This window comes from Phoca vitulina, unplaced genomic scaffold, assembly GCF_004348235.1.
Source record: "Phoca vitulina isolate PV1807 unplaced genomic scaffold, GSC_HSeal_1.0 scaffold17, whole genome shotgun sequence".
In the NCBI taxonomy this organism is placed as follows: Eukaryota; Metazoa; Chordata; class Mammalia; order Carnivora; family Phocidae; genus Phoca; species Phoca vitulina.
The window spans coordinates 5978245-5995192 of NW_022589720.1; the positions used below are offsets into that span (position 1 = coordinate 5978245).

At 48.3% G+C, this 16948-nt stretch overlaps 2 protein-coding genes across 5 annotated transcripts in view; one reads left to right on the plus strand and one right to left on the minus strand.

The window, feature by feature from the left end:
• Window positions 1-2571: 2571 nt before the first annotated feature.
• FASTKD3 (FAST kinase domains 3) lies at window positions 2572-12974 on the minus strand. Of its 3 annotated transcripts, none has more exons than XM_032415416.1 (8): window positions 12897-12974; window positions 10523-11993; window positions 9804-9889; window positions 7256-7430; window positions 6337-6429; window positions 6006-6075; window positions 4441-4555; window positions 2572-2917 (listed from the first exon to the last, which is right to left on the minus strand). In XM_032415416.1, the coding sequence occupies exons 2-8, from the start codon at window positions 11958-11960 to the stop codon at window positions 2819-2821; spliced, it is 2076 nt and encodes a 691-aa protein (XP_032271307.1). In that variant the 5' UTR covers window positions 11961-11993; window positions 12897-12974; the 3' UTR covers window positions 2572-2818. The 3 variants fall into 3 exon arrangements, with proteins under 3 accessions (XP_032271307.1, XP_032271308.1, XP_032271309.1); XM_032415417.1 differs by having other exon boundaries at window positions 12880-12927; XM_032415418.1 differs by lacking the exon at window positions 6337-6429.
• A 117-nt stretch (window positions 12975-13091) lies between these two features.
• The window catches only part of MTRR (5-methyltetrahydrofolate-homocysteine methyltransferase reductase), a 32902-nt gene continuing 29045 nt past the window's right edge, over window positions 13092-16948 (plus strand). For both annotated transcript variants that reach the window (XR_004300776.1, XM_032415308.1), the window contains exons 1-2: window positions 13092-13177; window positions 15332-15492. Coding sequence is in view for 1 of the 2 variants with exons in the window: in XM_032415308.1 (XP_032271199.1) it covers window positions 15364-15492 (129 nt within the window). In the remaining variant the exon portion in view is untranslated. The remainder of the gene's footprint in view (window positions 13178-15331; window positions 15493-16948) is intronic.

The window sequence follows — 16948 nt, forward strand, 5'->3', positions numbered from 1 at the left end:
TTATGCTTGCAAGTAGAACAACTTTTTACTTTTTGTTTTTTAATTTTCTTTGCTTTTACTTTTGAAAAGCTACAGCAAGATATTGAAAGGTATCCTTGATGTATGGTAGCAAGAGCTATAGGAATGAATATGTCATTCCAACAATATCATCACTTTTGCTTGTATGGGTAAGCATTTCAACTAAGAGGCCTGGGATTGAGTTGATGAGGACTTGAATTTATCATTTTACAGAGTGCGTCAAATTCACTTCCAGTTGGTGAAATCGGAAACCTTATATCTATTTACTAGCGTAAATGATCTTTAGGACATACATGCACATTTTCAGGATTAAAATTTGTTTTAAAACAAAGGTCAGTCCATCTGGCCTCCTTTGGTGAGGCCGCCTTGTGTGCTTTGTGCCGGGGGCTCTGCGGCCAGGCCAGGCCTGAAACTCTCTGCACCCCACAGACTCATCTCCCTTCCATCTAAACTTGGGCTCACAAGGCTCTCCACGAAGCCTTCCTTCCCTCCCCGGGCAGGCCTGGGGTGTTCTGCATTCTGAGTCTTGCACACCCGTCAGGGGGCCAGCCGGCTCGTCCCTGTCATCATCTGTGCCCTGATTTGCCTCACTCGACTCCTTGCCCCTCGAGGCTGGGCCCTTTTCTGCTCCCTCTGCAGCTGCAGCATTCAGGGGGGCCCAGCATCGTCTGAGCCTTTAATAAACGTGGTGAACGCACGAGGGATAGGGGAGAGCCGAGGGGACAGCAGTACACCAGGGGATGGGACTGCAAGGGCAGGGGGCGGGTGTACCTGATTCCCAGTAGAGCAATGAGGAAGAAAAGGTCCTGATGGAGGAGGATTCACACCAAGAGGAAAGGTGGAAGAAGAACGTTTTGGGCCGTACTTTCTCCTCACAGCATTTAGAGCAGACCGTCGCCACCTCTTTGTGTGGCTATTCGCTGGGTCTCGTTCCCCTCTTTTCTCACCATGTCTCAGGCTGGTCCATGCCCAGGGATGAGGGAGTCATGGGAAGAGCTGGGCGGTGCAGTGAGGTTGGCCTGGTGGCCAGGGAAGGGACAGCGAGGTCGTGTGGGCACAGGACACGGCAGCCTCCAGGCACCTCTCCCCTGTCCCACCTCCCTCTGTCTGTTGTCCTTCCTTCTCTGCAGCTGGAGGCATGCCCTTCACTAGCTGACAGACTGTGGCCTTACTCTGCTCTGGGTACTCTTCCAAGTGTTTTATGTATTTTAACTAACTCTCATTTCAACTTATTATGGGTTGAATTGTGTCCTGTTCCCCCACCACCACCCCGCGCTAATCCCCAATACCTGTGACTATGACACAGGGTCTTCACAGTTTCCATCAAGTTAAGATGAGGTCATTAAGGTGGGCCCTGATCCCATATGGCTTGAGTCCTTGTAAAAAGAGGGGAATTGGGGCCAGAAACACACACACAGGGAGACCACCACGTGAAGAGAGACACACAGGCATGACAGCCATGTGAACATGGACACAGAGACTGGGGTGACGCAGCCACACACCAAGAACGCCTGGGGCCACCAAGAGCTGGATGAAGCAAGAACACATCCTCCCCCAGAGCCTGCGGAGGGAGCATGGCCCTGCTGACAGATTTCAGACTTCCAGCCCCCAGAACCGTGACAAAGTAAGTTTCTGTTGTTTTAAGCCACCCCCTTTATGGTACTGTCGTGGCCGTCCCAGAAAGCTATTCGCAACCCTGTTATTATTTATGATTATCCCTGTGGCAGCAGAGGCCCAAGATCACCCATTAACAGGTGGGAAAGCTGGAGCTTAAACCCAGGCTAGAGAATTAGCCACTGTACTCTACCGCGCCTCAAGACTAGACTGGAACCTTCTTTCATCTCTTGTGATGAATGAAACGGGCAGAACACTCAAGCTCGCTGAGCTGGTCCACGAACCTGCGAAGTGGGAACAAAACCCAAATCAGGAGCCGGGGACTTGCAGGAGGGTCTGCTGCGGAGCTCAGCAAGCGCTCAGCATAGACCGAGCACGGGCTAAGGCACGGCCCGTCTCCCTGTCCAGGGTCACAGAACTTGCTGGTTAAGAGCCCAAGTGCCCAACTCCAGAGCTCTCTCCACCCCACCAGCTGGCCTCCTCGTCCTCTTCTCCCCCGAAACTTTAACCTGACCCCAACGGGGCGAGGACGCATTTGCACTGGGAGACAATCTGATCCATTCGATTCAAAAATCAGAAACTTCTCTCTCAATCAAATGCCTCTCCCCAAATCCCACCTAAATAAGTTAACTTTCACATCTTTACACCTTAAAGAAAGGATAAATAGCTCCCGTTCCGATGGAAAACATTCTCTAACTAAAGAGTTATTTCTCCATAATTCTGTAATGACGCATTCCCTTCCACAGTCCTAGTCTCTTTTCCACTGATCCTTCTCCTTACCACGTAGGACTGCTTCTAACCAAGTATGAAAGAGGGAAATAGGAGACAAGATTTCTTCCTTATATTTGTTACAAGAGGAAACCAAGGTCTTGAAAGAAAATATTTTCAGTTAGCCAATAACCACCATAAAACAAAGATTTAAAAATAATGACACTCATTTCGATCCTTTATTGTACTTGATCAATTGCTTCATGTATAAAAGTACCTATAACAGTATTAAATAAAAATAAAAATTTATTTAAAATTTACCACTGGTGAAGTGTACACGTGGTGTAAGGAGAACCAGACCCTTTCCAGATCAGCACAGTCCACAAACGGCGAACCCACAATGTACGTTGTTTCTGTCCTGAGCCCCGTGAAAACCCAGGCTCGTCCCTCGGAGTCCCGGAGCCAGCATCCCTTCCTGTTACCAACGAACGCCCACGTTTTGAGGAAATAGCTTTCTTTGTAAATACTCCACCAGTTCCACTCTTGATTTTATCATCTCGATCTCGTAATAGGGGATCTGTAAAGGGAGGGAAATGAAAGACACCGCAATCCGTCCCTTCCCGAAGCAGCCGGTGCTCTGGTTTCTCGCGCCCGCCCCCTCGGCGGCACGTAGGCCCCGGGGCAGAGCTGGCAGCCCCGCAGCCCCGCAGCCCGGCGCCTCCCGCACCCGCCACAGGGCGGGGTCGGCACAGCAGCAGATCATGGGGGGCAGAGCTGGCAGCCCCGCAGCCCCGCAGCCCGGCGCCTCCCGCACCCGGCACAGCAGCAGATCGTGCGCACAACACGCACAGTCCTGCGCCCGCGGAGCCTCCCGTTCCGGACGACGGTGGAAGGAGAGCCAGAGCCAGGGGCCGAGACGGAGCCAGAATCCGGGTCCTCAGAGCAGCGGAGGCCAGTCGGATGCAGGGAGCGAGGCAAGGGAGCGTGGAGCGGGACGGGGGGCGGGCAAGAGGCCGCCGAGCGCGGCGGAGGGTCTGGCCGCGGGCCAGCCGGGGAGGGTCTCGAACGCTCAGATGTAGACGGGTTTTCGCTCTCTCCTGTAAGCGGCGAAGGGACAATAAGGGGTTCTGAACACGCACCGGCGTGTTACCTCTAGAAAAATTAGGCTGGGGATGTAGGTGAGATACGGAGTGGAAAAGAGGCACCAGCCAGGAGAGCAGACGGCAGCTGGGCAGCTCCACGCACCTCCCCGCGGACTCCCCCAGGGGGCCTTGGCGCGCCGTCCATAGCGCGGACACAGCGAGCGCGGAGGCATTAGAAGTGTCGGTGAGGGGCGCCTGGGGGGCTCAGTCCTCAGGCGTCCGCCTCCGGCTCAGGTCGTGATCCCGGGGTCCTGGGATCGAGCCCCGCACCAGGCTCCCTGCTCCGCGGGAGGCCTGCTTCTCCCTCTCCCCCTCCCCCCCGCTTGTGTTCCCTCTCTCCCTGTGTCTCTCTCTCTGTCAAATAAATAAATAAAATCTTTAAAAATAAATAAATACATAAAAGTGTTGGTGAGGATCCTGGTTTTAATGGGTCCTCTTGTCTATTTCTATTCATTAAATCAGGGGGAAATGAAAGCAAAACAGATATGCTAATAATTTAGTAATTCTAGAAGCAGAGGTCAGCATAGCTTATAGAGAATACAGGGATGCCTCACTTTTGGAAAACGGAAGGTCTGAACGTTCTGTATTTCGAATATAAATAAAGAGATTAAGCCTAATGAACGAAGTTGACATTTAAACTAGACGTGAGATTTTTGGTCCACTGGGCTGGCAGACTACCTAGCACCCTGGGAAAAGCAAATCTAAAGTAGAAACTGCTTTTGGAGGGCGCCTGGGTGGCTCACTCATTAAGGATGTGCCTTCGGCTCAGGTCATGATCCCGGGGTCCTAGGATCCAGTCCCACATCGGGCTCCCTGCTCCGCAGGAGGCCTGCTTCTCCCTCTCCCACTCCCCCTGATGTGTTCCCTCTCTCGCTGTGTCTCTGTCAAATAAATAAACAAAATCTTAAAAAAAAAAAAGAAATTGGTTTTAGAGCAAAGGAAACAGGAGAACTCCTACCTGAACAACATGGTAACCAAGCAAGCGCAGGTGTCTCTGTTTAATAGCTTCCTTTCCCAGTAAGTGTTTGCTTTTCAGAGAAAATCTTTTTGGATCATCAATGCACAGCGCTACCCTGAAAAATTGGAGGGGGAAACTTATTTTTTTAAATTCTTTATTTAAATTCAGTTTAGTTAACATATCGTGTATTAGTTTCAGAGGTAGAGTTCAGCGATTCATCAGTTGCATATAACACCCAGTGCTCATTCCATCAAGTGCCCTCCTGAATGCCCACCACCCAGTTACCCCATCCCCTCACCCACCTCCCCTCCAGCAACCCCGTTTGTTCTCTAGTTAAGAGTCTCTTATGGTTTGCATCCCTCTTTTTTCCCCCCTTCCCCTACGTTCACCTGTTTCTTAAATTCCACATGAGTGAAATCATATGGTATTTGTCTTTCTCTGGTTGACTTATTTCGCTTAGCATAATACCCTCTAGCTCCATCCACGTTGCTGCAGATGGAAAGATTTCATTCTTTTTGACGGCTGAGTAATGTCCCATTGCGTATATACACCACATCTTCTTTATCATTCATCTGTCGATGGACATCTGGGCTCTTTCCACAATTTGGCTTTTGTGGACATTGCTGCTATGAACACTGGGGTGCAGGTGCCCCTCTGAATCACTATGTTTATATCCTTTGGGGTAAATACCCCGTAGTGCAATTGCTGGGTCGTAGGGTAACTCTATTTTTAACTTTTTGAGGAACCTCCATACTGTTTTCCAGAGTGGCCGCACCAGCTTACATTCCCACCAATTAATTTTTGCCGTTCTGACTGGTGTGACGTGGTACTTCACTGTGGTTTTGATTTGTATTTCCCGGATGCCAAGAGATGTGGAGCATTTTTTCATGTGTCTGTTGGCCATTTGTGGCTTTTTTGGAGAAATGTCTGCTCATGTCTTCTGCCCATTTCTTGACTGGATTATTTGTTTTTTGGTTGTTTTTTTCTTTTTTAAAGATTTTATTTATTTATTTGAGAGAGAAAGAGAATGAGAGACAGAGAGCACGAGAGGGAAGAGGGTCAGAGGGAGAAGCAGACTCCCCGCTGAGCAGGGAGCCCAATACGGGACTCGATCCTAGGACCCTGGGATCATGACCTGAGCCCAAGGCAGTCGCTTAACCAACTGAGCCACCCAGGCGCCCTGTTTTTTGGTTCTTGAGTTTGATAAGTTCTTTATAGATTTTGGATACTAGCCCTTTAGCTCATAAGAGGGAGAAACTTAATTTTTAAGACAATCCGAAATATTTATACATTTTTAGTGGCAAGGGTTTACTTGGGATTCGGCTATTTCAGTGTGTCAGCATTATTTTTAGTAACTCATGGGTGTGCTGTCCTTTCCTATGCTGAAACTGCACTCAAGTTTATTAACATTAATGTTTATGTTACACAGAATTTCCACAATTGGGTTGCTGCACTCTAGCGTCTTTACTTCCAGAACCATGTTAACTCTCCCACCTTGAGAAAATAGCATCGATTATCAAGCCCGCCACGCCTCATCACATAAAAACCACACCAGTTTTCTTTACCTCTTATGCACATCTTCGTCAACTGTATATGGCAGTACTAATCCTTCTTCGTCTAATTTAATTTCAACATCTGGTGAGAGAAGAAAGGAAACATTCTCCGTGTGGTGCTCTCACAAACACTACGCGCCTGTCCTCCTCCTCCTGCTTTGAATCCATCCACACCGCAATGCACCCAGCTGTGCTGAAGGCTGCGAAGCAATGACCACACCAGACCATGGTGAGAATTTCACTTTAACCAGCTCTATGATCAACCAGGACAGCCTTAAATTAAGGAAGCTCAACCACCCAAAAACCAGGAGTGGGTCCTCAAGGTATCGGGCGTGACAAGAACCTCGCCTGCTTTCTCCTTCTCCTTGTAGTAAGTGGTGGGCATCCTTCAACCCGGAGTGAAGAAAATCCTTTAAGCAAAGTACAGGTACAACCTCTGCAAGTAAAAACGTTCATCACTGGGGCTCCCAGAGCCTCCACAGTAGGCAATGCCTCCTGCACCCCGACGTGTGGTCACGGGGCACAGCAGACCCCCACCGCCTTCCCTCTGATGGCCTGCCATTCCTTTTGTAAAAAGAGCACGTAAGGGGGAGGTGAGCTCTGACCACCTGAAGCCAATAAGACACTGTCACCTTTGAGCTGATTTTCTTTTACTCATTAATTTTAGAAAACCATGAAGGGCGTAAGGACTTGAACTCCCCAGCCAGCCCTGTGCAACAGAACTTTCTGCCGCGAAGCACGTGTTTTCACCTTTGCTGTCCACTACGGCATCCGCCCGCCCCCTGGGAGCCTGAGCGCTTGACGTGTGGCTCCAAGGAACTGAACTTTGGATGGGTTTTAAATCTGAGCTAATGGCAATTTAAGTAGCCACAGGGACTCCTGGCTGCTGTGTGGGCCAGCGCCGCCCTGGAGGACAACAGTGAGCAACGCCACAGCCCCCACACGTTCCCGGTATCACTCTACACTCGCACCTGGTCCTTACCTAAGTCTGGGTCACTATGCTTCCTGCTCTCATTTTACAGAAAAGAAGCAAGCGGAGAAAGGCTACTCTGCCCAAAGACATTCTCCTACCACGTGGGACTCCCCCCGACCGTCTGGACTCCACAGCCCTACCACTCACCCACTGTTCCAATCTGCCTTCAGGGAAGGGCCACCTCTGCTTTACATTTTCAGGCCTTCCACTGGCTACTAAATCCCACAGATTCCCAAAAAGGACAGCATGCCGAGGCTGGTAAGCAACAGCAAAACTCCCTACTACTCACCTATTGTGTAACAATAGGGCGTTAACACTTTTGAAGCAAAATACAATCTTGCTCCCAAAAGGTCAATCAGTCCAATCTTCACAGATTTGTAAAGCTGAAAATCCACAGGCGTCTCCAGAGAAGAGCACGGAGTAAGAAATGACCTCACTTGATATTTAGGAAGAAGTTTCTGACCCTAAAAATTGGATGTTTAAACGTGAGAAAGGAAGATACGATACAAAACAAGAAAATAAATCCAATATTTCAATATATCTTTTAAATGTGTTTTAAAAGTAGTCAGAGGTCACAGAAAGGGAGGGACGGAACAACAATGCTATTACAGCTCAAGAAACATCTCTGGAACTCTCAGAGTCGCTGTAAGGGCCTTGAGGACACTCACGTTTTTAACAGAGGACAATATGAAAAAGGTGACATTTCAATTCAGGGAGAAAAGGATAGCTATATAGTAAATACTGCAACTGGTAATCCACCTGGGAAAGAATGAAGTGAAAATTCTAGCATGCGCCGTGGACTATCATAAATTCCAGGTGAGTTACAGAGCTAAATACAGGAAGGGAAGTGATATTTTTTAAAAATTTAGAAAAATATTTATATTACCTTAGGACAGGTAAAATATTCTGAAGTGAGAGAAGAGACCATAAAAGATGGACAGATTTCACTACAGAAAACTTAAAAAATTTTTATAGAGCAAAAAGATACCATAAACAATATTAAATTAAAACAAATAAAAAAGTAAAAACTACAGGGGCACCTGGGTGGCTCAGTCAGTTAAGCGTCCGACTCTTGATTTCAGCCCAGGTCATGACCTCGGGGTCCTGAGATCGAACCCTGCCTCAGGCTCTGAGTTCAGGGCGGTTGTCTGCTTAAGTTTCTCTCTCTCCCCGCTCGCACCCTCCTCCCTCCCCCATGCACATGTGCACATGCTCTCTCTCAAAAAAAAAAAAAAATTAAGAACTACAAACCAGGAGGAAATATCTACAACATACACAGATACACAGGAGCTACTAACTCCATCCTATGTGTTCTAGGATGAGACCCCCCCCCCCGAAAAAAAAGAAGAAGACAACCCAATAGGAACCTGAGTCAAGAGGTCACTAGAGGATTCATAGCAAATGTAAATGACCAGTAAGCACTGTGAAAATATGCTCACCTCATTACTGCTCATTAAAATGCAATTTAAACATGTGACACAGTAGTCTTTTTCACGGAGTTGAATGACAACAATTAAAGGACTAATAACACACAGCGACAGAAGAGGCAGGGACATCTACAACCATTAGGGGCGACAAATCTGTGGGTAATGCAATCATCTCACTTTCAGGAATCTAGTCTCTAGATCAAAAAACAAAAAGGCTCCAGCAGGGAAGGACATGTAGAGATGTTTACTACAGCCCACTGATGGAGAGAAATGCTGGGGAAAACCTGGAAGTCCAACAATGATGCAACAGAGTGAGTATCTGGAAACAGCATGCCATCCTTAAAAAGAATGCACTCAATCTTTGTGTATTGCCCCCGAGGAACGTCTGTGACATACTGGATAGACACAAGCACACTGTCCTTGCAGTAGCCCCATTCCAAGGCAAGAGAGAAACCAAGACAGTGTTCGTGCATCTGTGCGCATCTGCACATAAAAACTGTTGTCAACGTTGCTCCTTCAGAGATGGAAGGAGCTTGGGCCTAAGTACCACTGATCTCTATGTGCCTTAGCACTGTTTAAGCTGCTTTAAAGAAAACAGTGGGGGGTGCCTGGGTGGCTCAGTTGGTTAAGCCTCTGCCTTCGGCTCAGGTCATGATCCTGGGGTCCTGGGATCGAGCCCCGCATTGGGATCCCTGCTCTGCGGGGAGCCTGCTTCTCCCTCTCCCTCTCCTGCTCCCCCTGCTTGTGCTCTTCCTCCTTCTCTCTGTCAAATACATAAATAAATAAAATCTTTAAAAAAAAAAAAAGAAGAAAATAGTGGTACCTCCATTCTTACACCTTACTCTGAAATGAGCTACTCTTAAAGGGGACTCCGTCTAGCCCGGAGGACCAGGCAGGGATGAGCAAGTCTGGAGATGCCATCTGTGACCCAACACAAGGGGCCTGATTAAGTTAGGAGAATGAATCTCTAGAGTACTAGATGGGAAGCACAAATTGCACCTACACTGAACCCTATCAGAGAAGAGGGAAATGTCTGGCTTGGCTTAAAAATGTACTTGAAATCATTTAGGATTTGCTCAGTCCAGAGATTCACACTTTTGTATCTCACAGATATGGGGAGTGCTAAAGCCTGGGAGTGAATCTATGGTCGCTCTGACTGGAGGACAAAATCTTCCAAGACACCTTGCCGCAGGAAACGGGTCCTTTAAAGACAACAGGAATGGGGCCAATTCAATATCAAAGAAAAGGCTACCTACCTGGTGGCAAGTAACTCCAAGTGAATGAAAGTTCTGCTTTGTGATGCGGTTACTGAGACAGATCAAAAGAGGAGAAACTTAAAAGATTGGGAGAGGGGAGACAAAAGAAAGCTGCCCCCACAGAGAAATAAGGCAGCCCGGCTCTTGCTCTTACCTTATAGAAAGGGCATTCTAGGACTGAGGTTAAGAACAGTTGGGTCAGCTGTGCAAGGCTCAGTCTGTCCAAATATAATTCTTCACCTGAAATAAAAAGCATTCCAGTTGTAGTTAAGTTTGGATTTTGGTATGTGTGACCAAAGGAAGGTACATCCAGGAATGCACAACGCATACCGATCACTCCAGAAGTAATGTACTTTTAAACGACTCTGGGAAAAGAACACGTCAGAGTTAATTATGCCCTCTTGCTTGCCATCAGTACAATCTCATTTTAACTTCCAAGGAACTCAAGCTCCGAACTACAGAATATAATTCAAAGTACCAGGTATGTTAAAATCATTGAGAATCTCCTTTAACTGTGGAGACGTGGACACCTGACATATTTGGGTGGCCATCAACTGAGACGACCAACGCCATCCTTTCAAAACCGAGAAGTTGCCAGTTGCGTTGACGGCTTCTGACATGTTGTGACTATGACCAGGGCCACGTCACGTCCCACGAGACTCAGGCTGGCAGTCTGTTGACCAGAAACTGTTTTCTCTGTGCAGTGTTCCATCATCCTGGAACTCTGTGTATCCACTGGCACCTGACGCTCGTCTTTAGGTTATTACGGAAGAGAAGACAGAGGTGACGCATTGCTCAGTGTACAGGTAGATACACGACTTGAAAAGAGTACACGTTCGATTTCCCCACTCTCAGAAGTTATAACCAACTCACCTTGCAGCTTTTGAAGAAAATAGGGGCTGAATATTTTTGCCATGAAGTTGACCGGATGGCATTCAATTAGTGAACACGAATGGAGAATTTTCAGTAGTGTTTTGGGTGGAAAATAATTGAAATGAGTGAGCAACGTGTTTTCTAGCTTTCTAAATAAAGCAGAGGCATTCGGGGGCAAATAATTGAGTTTTCCAAATGGTTCGATTAACTCAGAAATCTGATGAGGCGAAAATTTTTCTGATTGGCAAACAAAGGTTTCTGCCACTGCATCGAGGATGGGTTTTGAAAGCATCCGTTTCCTACTGCAGTACTCCATGACCTTGCTGACGACCTCGGGATCCAACGTGAGACGTGCTGAAGCTACGTGTCGCTCTAGGGCTTTTGTAAAAAATCTGTCGTTGTGCCCAAAGCATATGAAAGCCTCTAAGACTTTTCTGAGCTCTTCGTTAGTAAAATGAGGGATATGCCTCACAGCGTATTTTCCCAATTTTATAACCAGAGGAAGTGCCTGAGTTTGATCAAGAACCGCGAGGGCACTGAGCACTTGGCTCATCAATGTAGGACTCAAGTGGTAAACTACTGACAGAGAGAAGTTGTTTAACTTATTCAGAAATGCTTGGTGTTGGTCCACTTTTTCAGTACAAGCCTGCAGTATCCTATAAAGGGCCACAATATCCTCAGGAGTAAATTCTTCCAATTTTTCACTTTTCAGTTGACATATAATCAGTTCTAGCATCGCACAGCCTGGACCTTGCAGTTTAATCAGACTTTCCCCAAGAATACAAAGACTGTGAACTTCCAGGCCACCCCGTTTGAGACGACACTGGCATTCTGTCACCAGGTTCAGTAACAAGCTACTGTGGGGATCCACGTGCAACAGAGTCAGGGCTTGCAAAGCAGTCACCAAAACGGCGTCTGGCAGACCTGAGGATTCCTGTTCACACTGAATGCATAAGGCTTGAAAGACACTATTCTTTAGTATTTCTTTTGGCAGCTTCTGATTACCATCTTTTTTTTCCACTTCACAAATCCGCTGTAAGGCTCCTGCTGCTAGAGTAGCAGGCAAAGTTTGCAGCGTGCTTATAAAACTTAACACTTCTTCTGATGAGGTGAAGCTGTTTAGTCTCCTGTAAAACATCTGTTCATCCACACGTTTAAGATTTTGTTCAGGCCTGTCCCAATCATGTGCTTGAGAGAGCACCGGCTCACCAACGGGATGAAGGTCATTTCCATTTTCTGAATGGAACTTTTTACAACAGCCATGATGGAATCTGACCCTGAAAGGCTCAGACTGTGGTGAACAGAACCACGGACACAGACGCTCCTCGGACACCTTGTGAACATGAATTACAGGATGATTTTTCAAAGCAGCCAGAGCTCCGTGGATCCGAAAATCAGACAAATGGCAAAGGTTCCTCCGCAAGGTAATTAAAGCCATGCCATCAGATTCTCAACTCTTCTTGATTTATAACTAGAGGAAATAAAAAACATGGTCAAATATACACACAGCATAACTCAACATGAATGCTTATGAAACTAAGGATGAGTGCTTGTGACAAATGATTCATAAAAACCTCCCACTTAAACACACGGACCCAAACATCAATCTCTGCATCCCACAGCTTGGAAAAGTGGCAGCTGAGAATAATACTCGCTATTATTTGCCATGCACCCCTGTGCGTTACCGGTATAGCTTAACCCTCACAACACAAGGAATTAAGTACTTCTACTCATTTCACAGATGAGAAAACTGAGCCCAAAGAGGTTATCTTGTCCGGTTTGCACAGCTCGTCCGCGGCAGAGCTGGGATTCACACTCAGGCGGGCTACACCCTAAACACGCTTCCTCTATGTTGGCTGACAGAAAGCACTGCGTTAGGTTAAATATACCCAAAAGGAGCAACGGGTAAAAGGGCCAAATTCGTATAGGTCAACGCAAAGCAAGGGTCGAAACACGTGTAAAAGGCCTGAGGTGTGCTCCTCTCGAAGTAGAGATCCGGACAGGGCTGAGGAAGAAAGGGGTCTAGTTTGGCCAAGGGGGAAAAGGCAGATCTAAAAGAAGTAGAACGATGCAGGGCACTGAGGGAGGAAGGTGGGAGTTCCGTGTAGACCTAAACGCTCTGCCTGGACTGGGGAACACGAGGGTGCAGTCCAGGGGGGACGGGGCGCCCCAGGAACCGCGTCCTCCTAGGAGTGAAAGGACCCCACGCTCCGGTGCCTCCAAACCCGGCGACCCGGGAACCTGAGCTCTAGCACGCGGCGTGCAGCGGCGCCGGCCGGAGAGGAGTGGGCGGGCCATGGCAGCACGGACACCTCGGCAACGCCGCGGGCTCACGTACGTTGGGCCGGGACACCTACCGCGCTGCGACACCTACCGCGCTCGGACCGCCGGAGCTCCGAGCAGCGCCGAGCCCCCGGAACCTCGCGGGCCTCCGTACGCGCATTCCGTAGCCACCCCCCCCCACCAGCAGCCCGGCGCGTGCGCCAGGAGAAGGCCACGCCCACCCCGGAGCGCTATGATTGGCCCAGTTCCTTCCCGAGCTCCTTATTGGTCTTGGGCGCTGGAAAGGTGCGCGCCGTGAAAGAGTGCGCAGGCGCGGGAGCAGGGCTCGCGGTCCTACGCGGTCCCACAGTGTCTCCGGCCGGCGTCCCTCAGGTGAGACCCGGTGGGTGCTGTTTCCCGAGCGGGCAGCACGCCCAGCTTGAGCCGGCGGGGAGGCGGTACAGGGTGGGGGAAGGCACCGGCCTCCGCGCCCGCACGTTCCTCTCGCGGCCGGGCTGGGCGCTCGCGGGTCGGTCAGGAGCCTGGCCCGCTGGGCGGAGCGCTGGGCCGGCTGCACCCAAGGCTGGCCCCAGGGGCTGGTCCCAAGGGCCTCCCGCCGCCCCCGGGAGCGGGTCCGTCCGCGCGGCGGCGTCGGCACGAGCGGCGCTGGCCCCGCAGGTCGCTGTGGGCCCCTCCGTGGACGTCTCCGTCCAGGACACTTCCCTAGACTGGGGGGCGGCGGGACCCGCGGGGGCGTCGGGAAGGGGAGCGGCCCCGGGCGGCACGCGGGGTGCTGCTCCCCGTTTCTCCGCCTGCCGGGGCTCTGCGGGTGCCGGGGATCCGCCTCTGAGAAACGGGGGTCACAGACCTCTGTAAGGCGGTGGTGGGTCCGAGGGGTTCCTCCTACACGGGAGCGCCCGGGGCTGTGCCTGGCGCCCAGGAAGGCTCGAGGTCCTTAGCTAGAGTGACGGTAAGCGGTGACATGTCCATCACTGCATTTCCGCGGTTGTCCTGAGTCCGAAATGTGTGTTGTCTTCATACGTTCATTAGCTGACTTAGCACCTGCTCTGTGCCAGGCGCTGTTCTGCTCCCGAAGGACATTCCGTGATTTAATGTTATCTAGCACAGTTCTTCTAATTTCTTTGTGGCTTAATTTATCCCTAGATGTACCTGGTCAGTGGAGCATAAAACTACTGATGGTCCATTCCCAAAAAGCCAGGATTTGATATTGATTTATTGAAATCAGCTCCTACAAGTTGACAGTCCCCCAGTTCTATTATTTTTTTTTTTTTAAGTTTTATTTAAGTAACCTTACACCCAGCGTGGGTGCTGGAAGTTCACCACCCCGAGATCAAGGGTCTCCACGCTCTTCCGACTGAGCCAGCCGGCGCCCAGCGGTGCCCCAGCTTTAGATCCTGGATGAGTGTGGAAAAAAAAGTGTCTAGACCGCCTCCCCTCGGGCTCGAGTCCCGTATTTTACTCCTGGTTTTCTCCTCAGGAAAAACAGTTTAAGCTTGAGTGGACGGGAAATATTTCCTCTCTCTATACATATATACCCCTGCACTCACATGTGTATCTGGTACTGAATTAAACAACAGAGCAGAGTATGTGGCTTGATTAACTTCACTACTGTGATTAGCTTATTTGGTATTAGGATCACGTAGGAACAAAATCCTTTACTTCCAATGGAATTTTTACACTTTTTTTATTTTTAAGATTTTATTCATTCATTTGAGAGCAAGAGCATGCCTAAGAGCAGAGGGAGAGGGAGAAGCAGACTCTCCGCTGTGCAGGGAGACCGACTCAGGGTTCGATCCCAGGACCCCGGGATCATGACCTGAGCTGAAGGCAGACGCTTAACCCACTGAGCCAGCCAGGTGCCCCATTACATTTTTTTAAAATAAAAATATCTGAGGTTTTTGGAGCATTGCTGTGTCTCAGCTATGGTTCAGGTCTTTGCAGCTGAAACATCTTTGTCAGGTGGGTACTATTATCCCCATTTTTTTTTTTTTTTAAAGATTTTATTTATTTATTTGACAGAGAGAGAGACAGCGAGAGAGGGAACACAAGCAGGGGGAGTGGGAGAGGGAGAAGCAGGCTTCCCACCGAGCAGGGAGCCCGATGTGGGGCTCGATCCCAGGACCCTGGGACCATGACCTGAGCCGAAGGCAGACGCTTAACGACTGAGCCACCCGGGCGCCCCTATTATCTCCATTTTAAGGGTGAGCGAGCTGAGGCACAGATCAGTTGAAAAGCTTGCCTGGAGTTCTGCAGTTGTGAGTGATGGATGCTGGATTCGAGCGCAGGTAGTCTGACCCCAGCATCGGATTTCTGAGCCATGGACTTAGAGCTTTACTCCTGTATTCTCCCTGGTTTGATGAATTCTCTTTTTTTAGACTCCCTGAGAATTACACTAACATATTTAGAGAAATCTATTAAATATTATGTGTGGATATTGGAGTCTTTTAAAAAAGATTGTGAGGGAGAATTAATACCTGTGGTGTACTCCTCAAAAAAAAATCCCTTTCTCTCTCTTCTGTTTGACAGTGTGTTAAAGCGGTGGCATATGCCGTGAGGTTATGAGGAGGTTTTTGTTACTCTATGCTACCCAGAAAGGACAGGCAAAGGCCATAGCAGAAGAAATATGTGAAAAAGCATTTGCACATGGATTTTCTGCAGATCTTCACTGTATTAGCGAGTCAGATAAGGTAAATGGTTACTCACGGTTTTTACTGTTTTATGCTTGAAGTATTTTGGTTGGGAGGCGATGTTAAACAGTGAAGTAGGCTGCTAAATGCCTCCATACTCTTTTTGTTTTTCAACACTCAAATTTACTTTATCAACTGTGTTGTAAGATTTGTCATTTTTCTATCAAGTGTACATTTGAATTAGACTAAACAGTCTCAAAAACCCGAAACAAGTAATTACTCCTCAACCATAACGGAAGTAGTAGTGTTTGCCTTGTTTATCTCTCAGGGCAGCTGTGAGAACGAAAGAGGTGTGTGTTCACCTGCACATGTGTGTTTTCCAGCTCACAAATCCCAGTGCCCTGTTTGTATTTCCCCAAAATAAAGACCTTGCCATTCATGTCAGAGTTCCTTCAAGTGAAGGACCATGCAGTTCTTTTGTGGAATAGAATTTAAAGCAGAAGTGTAAGGATCTAGAGAAGATGGAGCTTCTTTAGGTCAGGGACTGCTTATTTTTATTCTCAGTCTCTGCAGAAATTCCTCCCTTAGGTCACATAAGATTGTAACGTCTGTATTCTTCTTTCAGTTAGTCTGAGTTCTCCAGATTTTACTGTCTTAGACAGTGCAGTCCACAGCAACTAGCAGGAGCTTTTGTGTAAGCCCAAGTTGGTGTGCCAGCCGCTAATAAGTCAAATTTAGTTCAGTACTTTAAAAATTACCCTGCTCGTACGTTGACTCAAGTTCATAACCTCCTCTGGCCTTCCCCACATCTCTAGTTCAAACGACTAGACTGTCAGCAGCACAAGTGAATTATAAACTCAGCTCATAGGAGAACCTTCATGTTCCTTTACGCGTCAGGGTCCAGGTGACTCCAGATGTAGCCACTCACCCAACAGGGAGCCTCCCGGAGGACACCACCAATCAGCAGGTTCTGTAATCCTACAGTAACTTCAGTGTTGGCGTTGAGGATGCCACATGCTAGAATATAATCTGAATCTGTTATTACAAACAAAAAGTTGTCAGCACCATATAAGTAGCCCTGATTTGGCCCCTCGGGGTCACCTCACCACCTAGGCCAGCAGCTATTTGAACGTTAGGTGAATAGTACATGTTCTTCTTTTTAGTGCCATGTTAGTAGTCCTGTTTGCTCTCCCCAGCTGATTGATTTCTCCAATTCTTGATCCAAGTTTAAACAGATAGCTATCTACTTCCTAGGTCATGATAGTCCTTTTCGAGGTGAAGTTACTTTAACTGTAAAAGTTCAATACGCAGCTTGTGCTGTCCCCTGTAAGCATTGAATCACCTGGTAATCTGTTAGCTCAGATCTTTGTATCAGCATGAAAAATAAGTGAATCCCTCAGAGTCAGATTCGATGATACACATGAGCAGTAGAGCTCATGGAATCATTAGAAATAGAGAGGATGAGTGCTCTTTTTGGAATATTTCAATTTAGGTGAGAATTAGAATGAAGAAACTT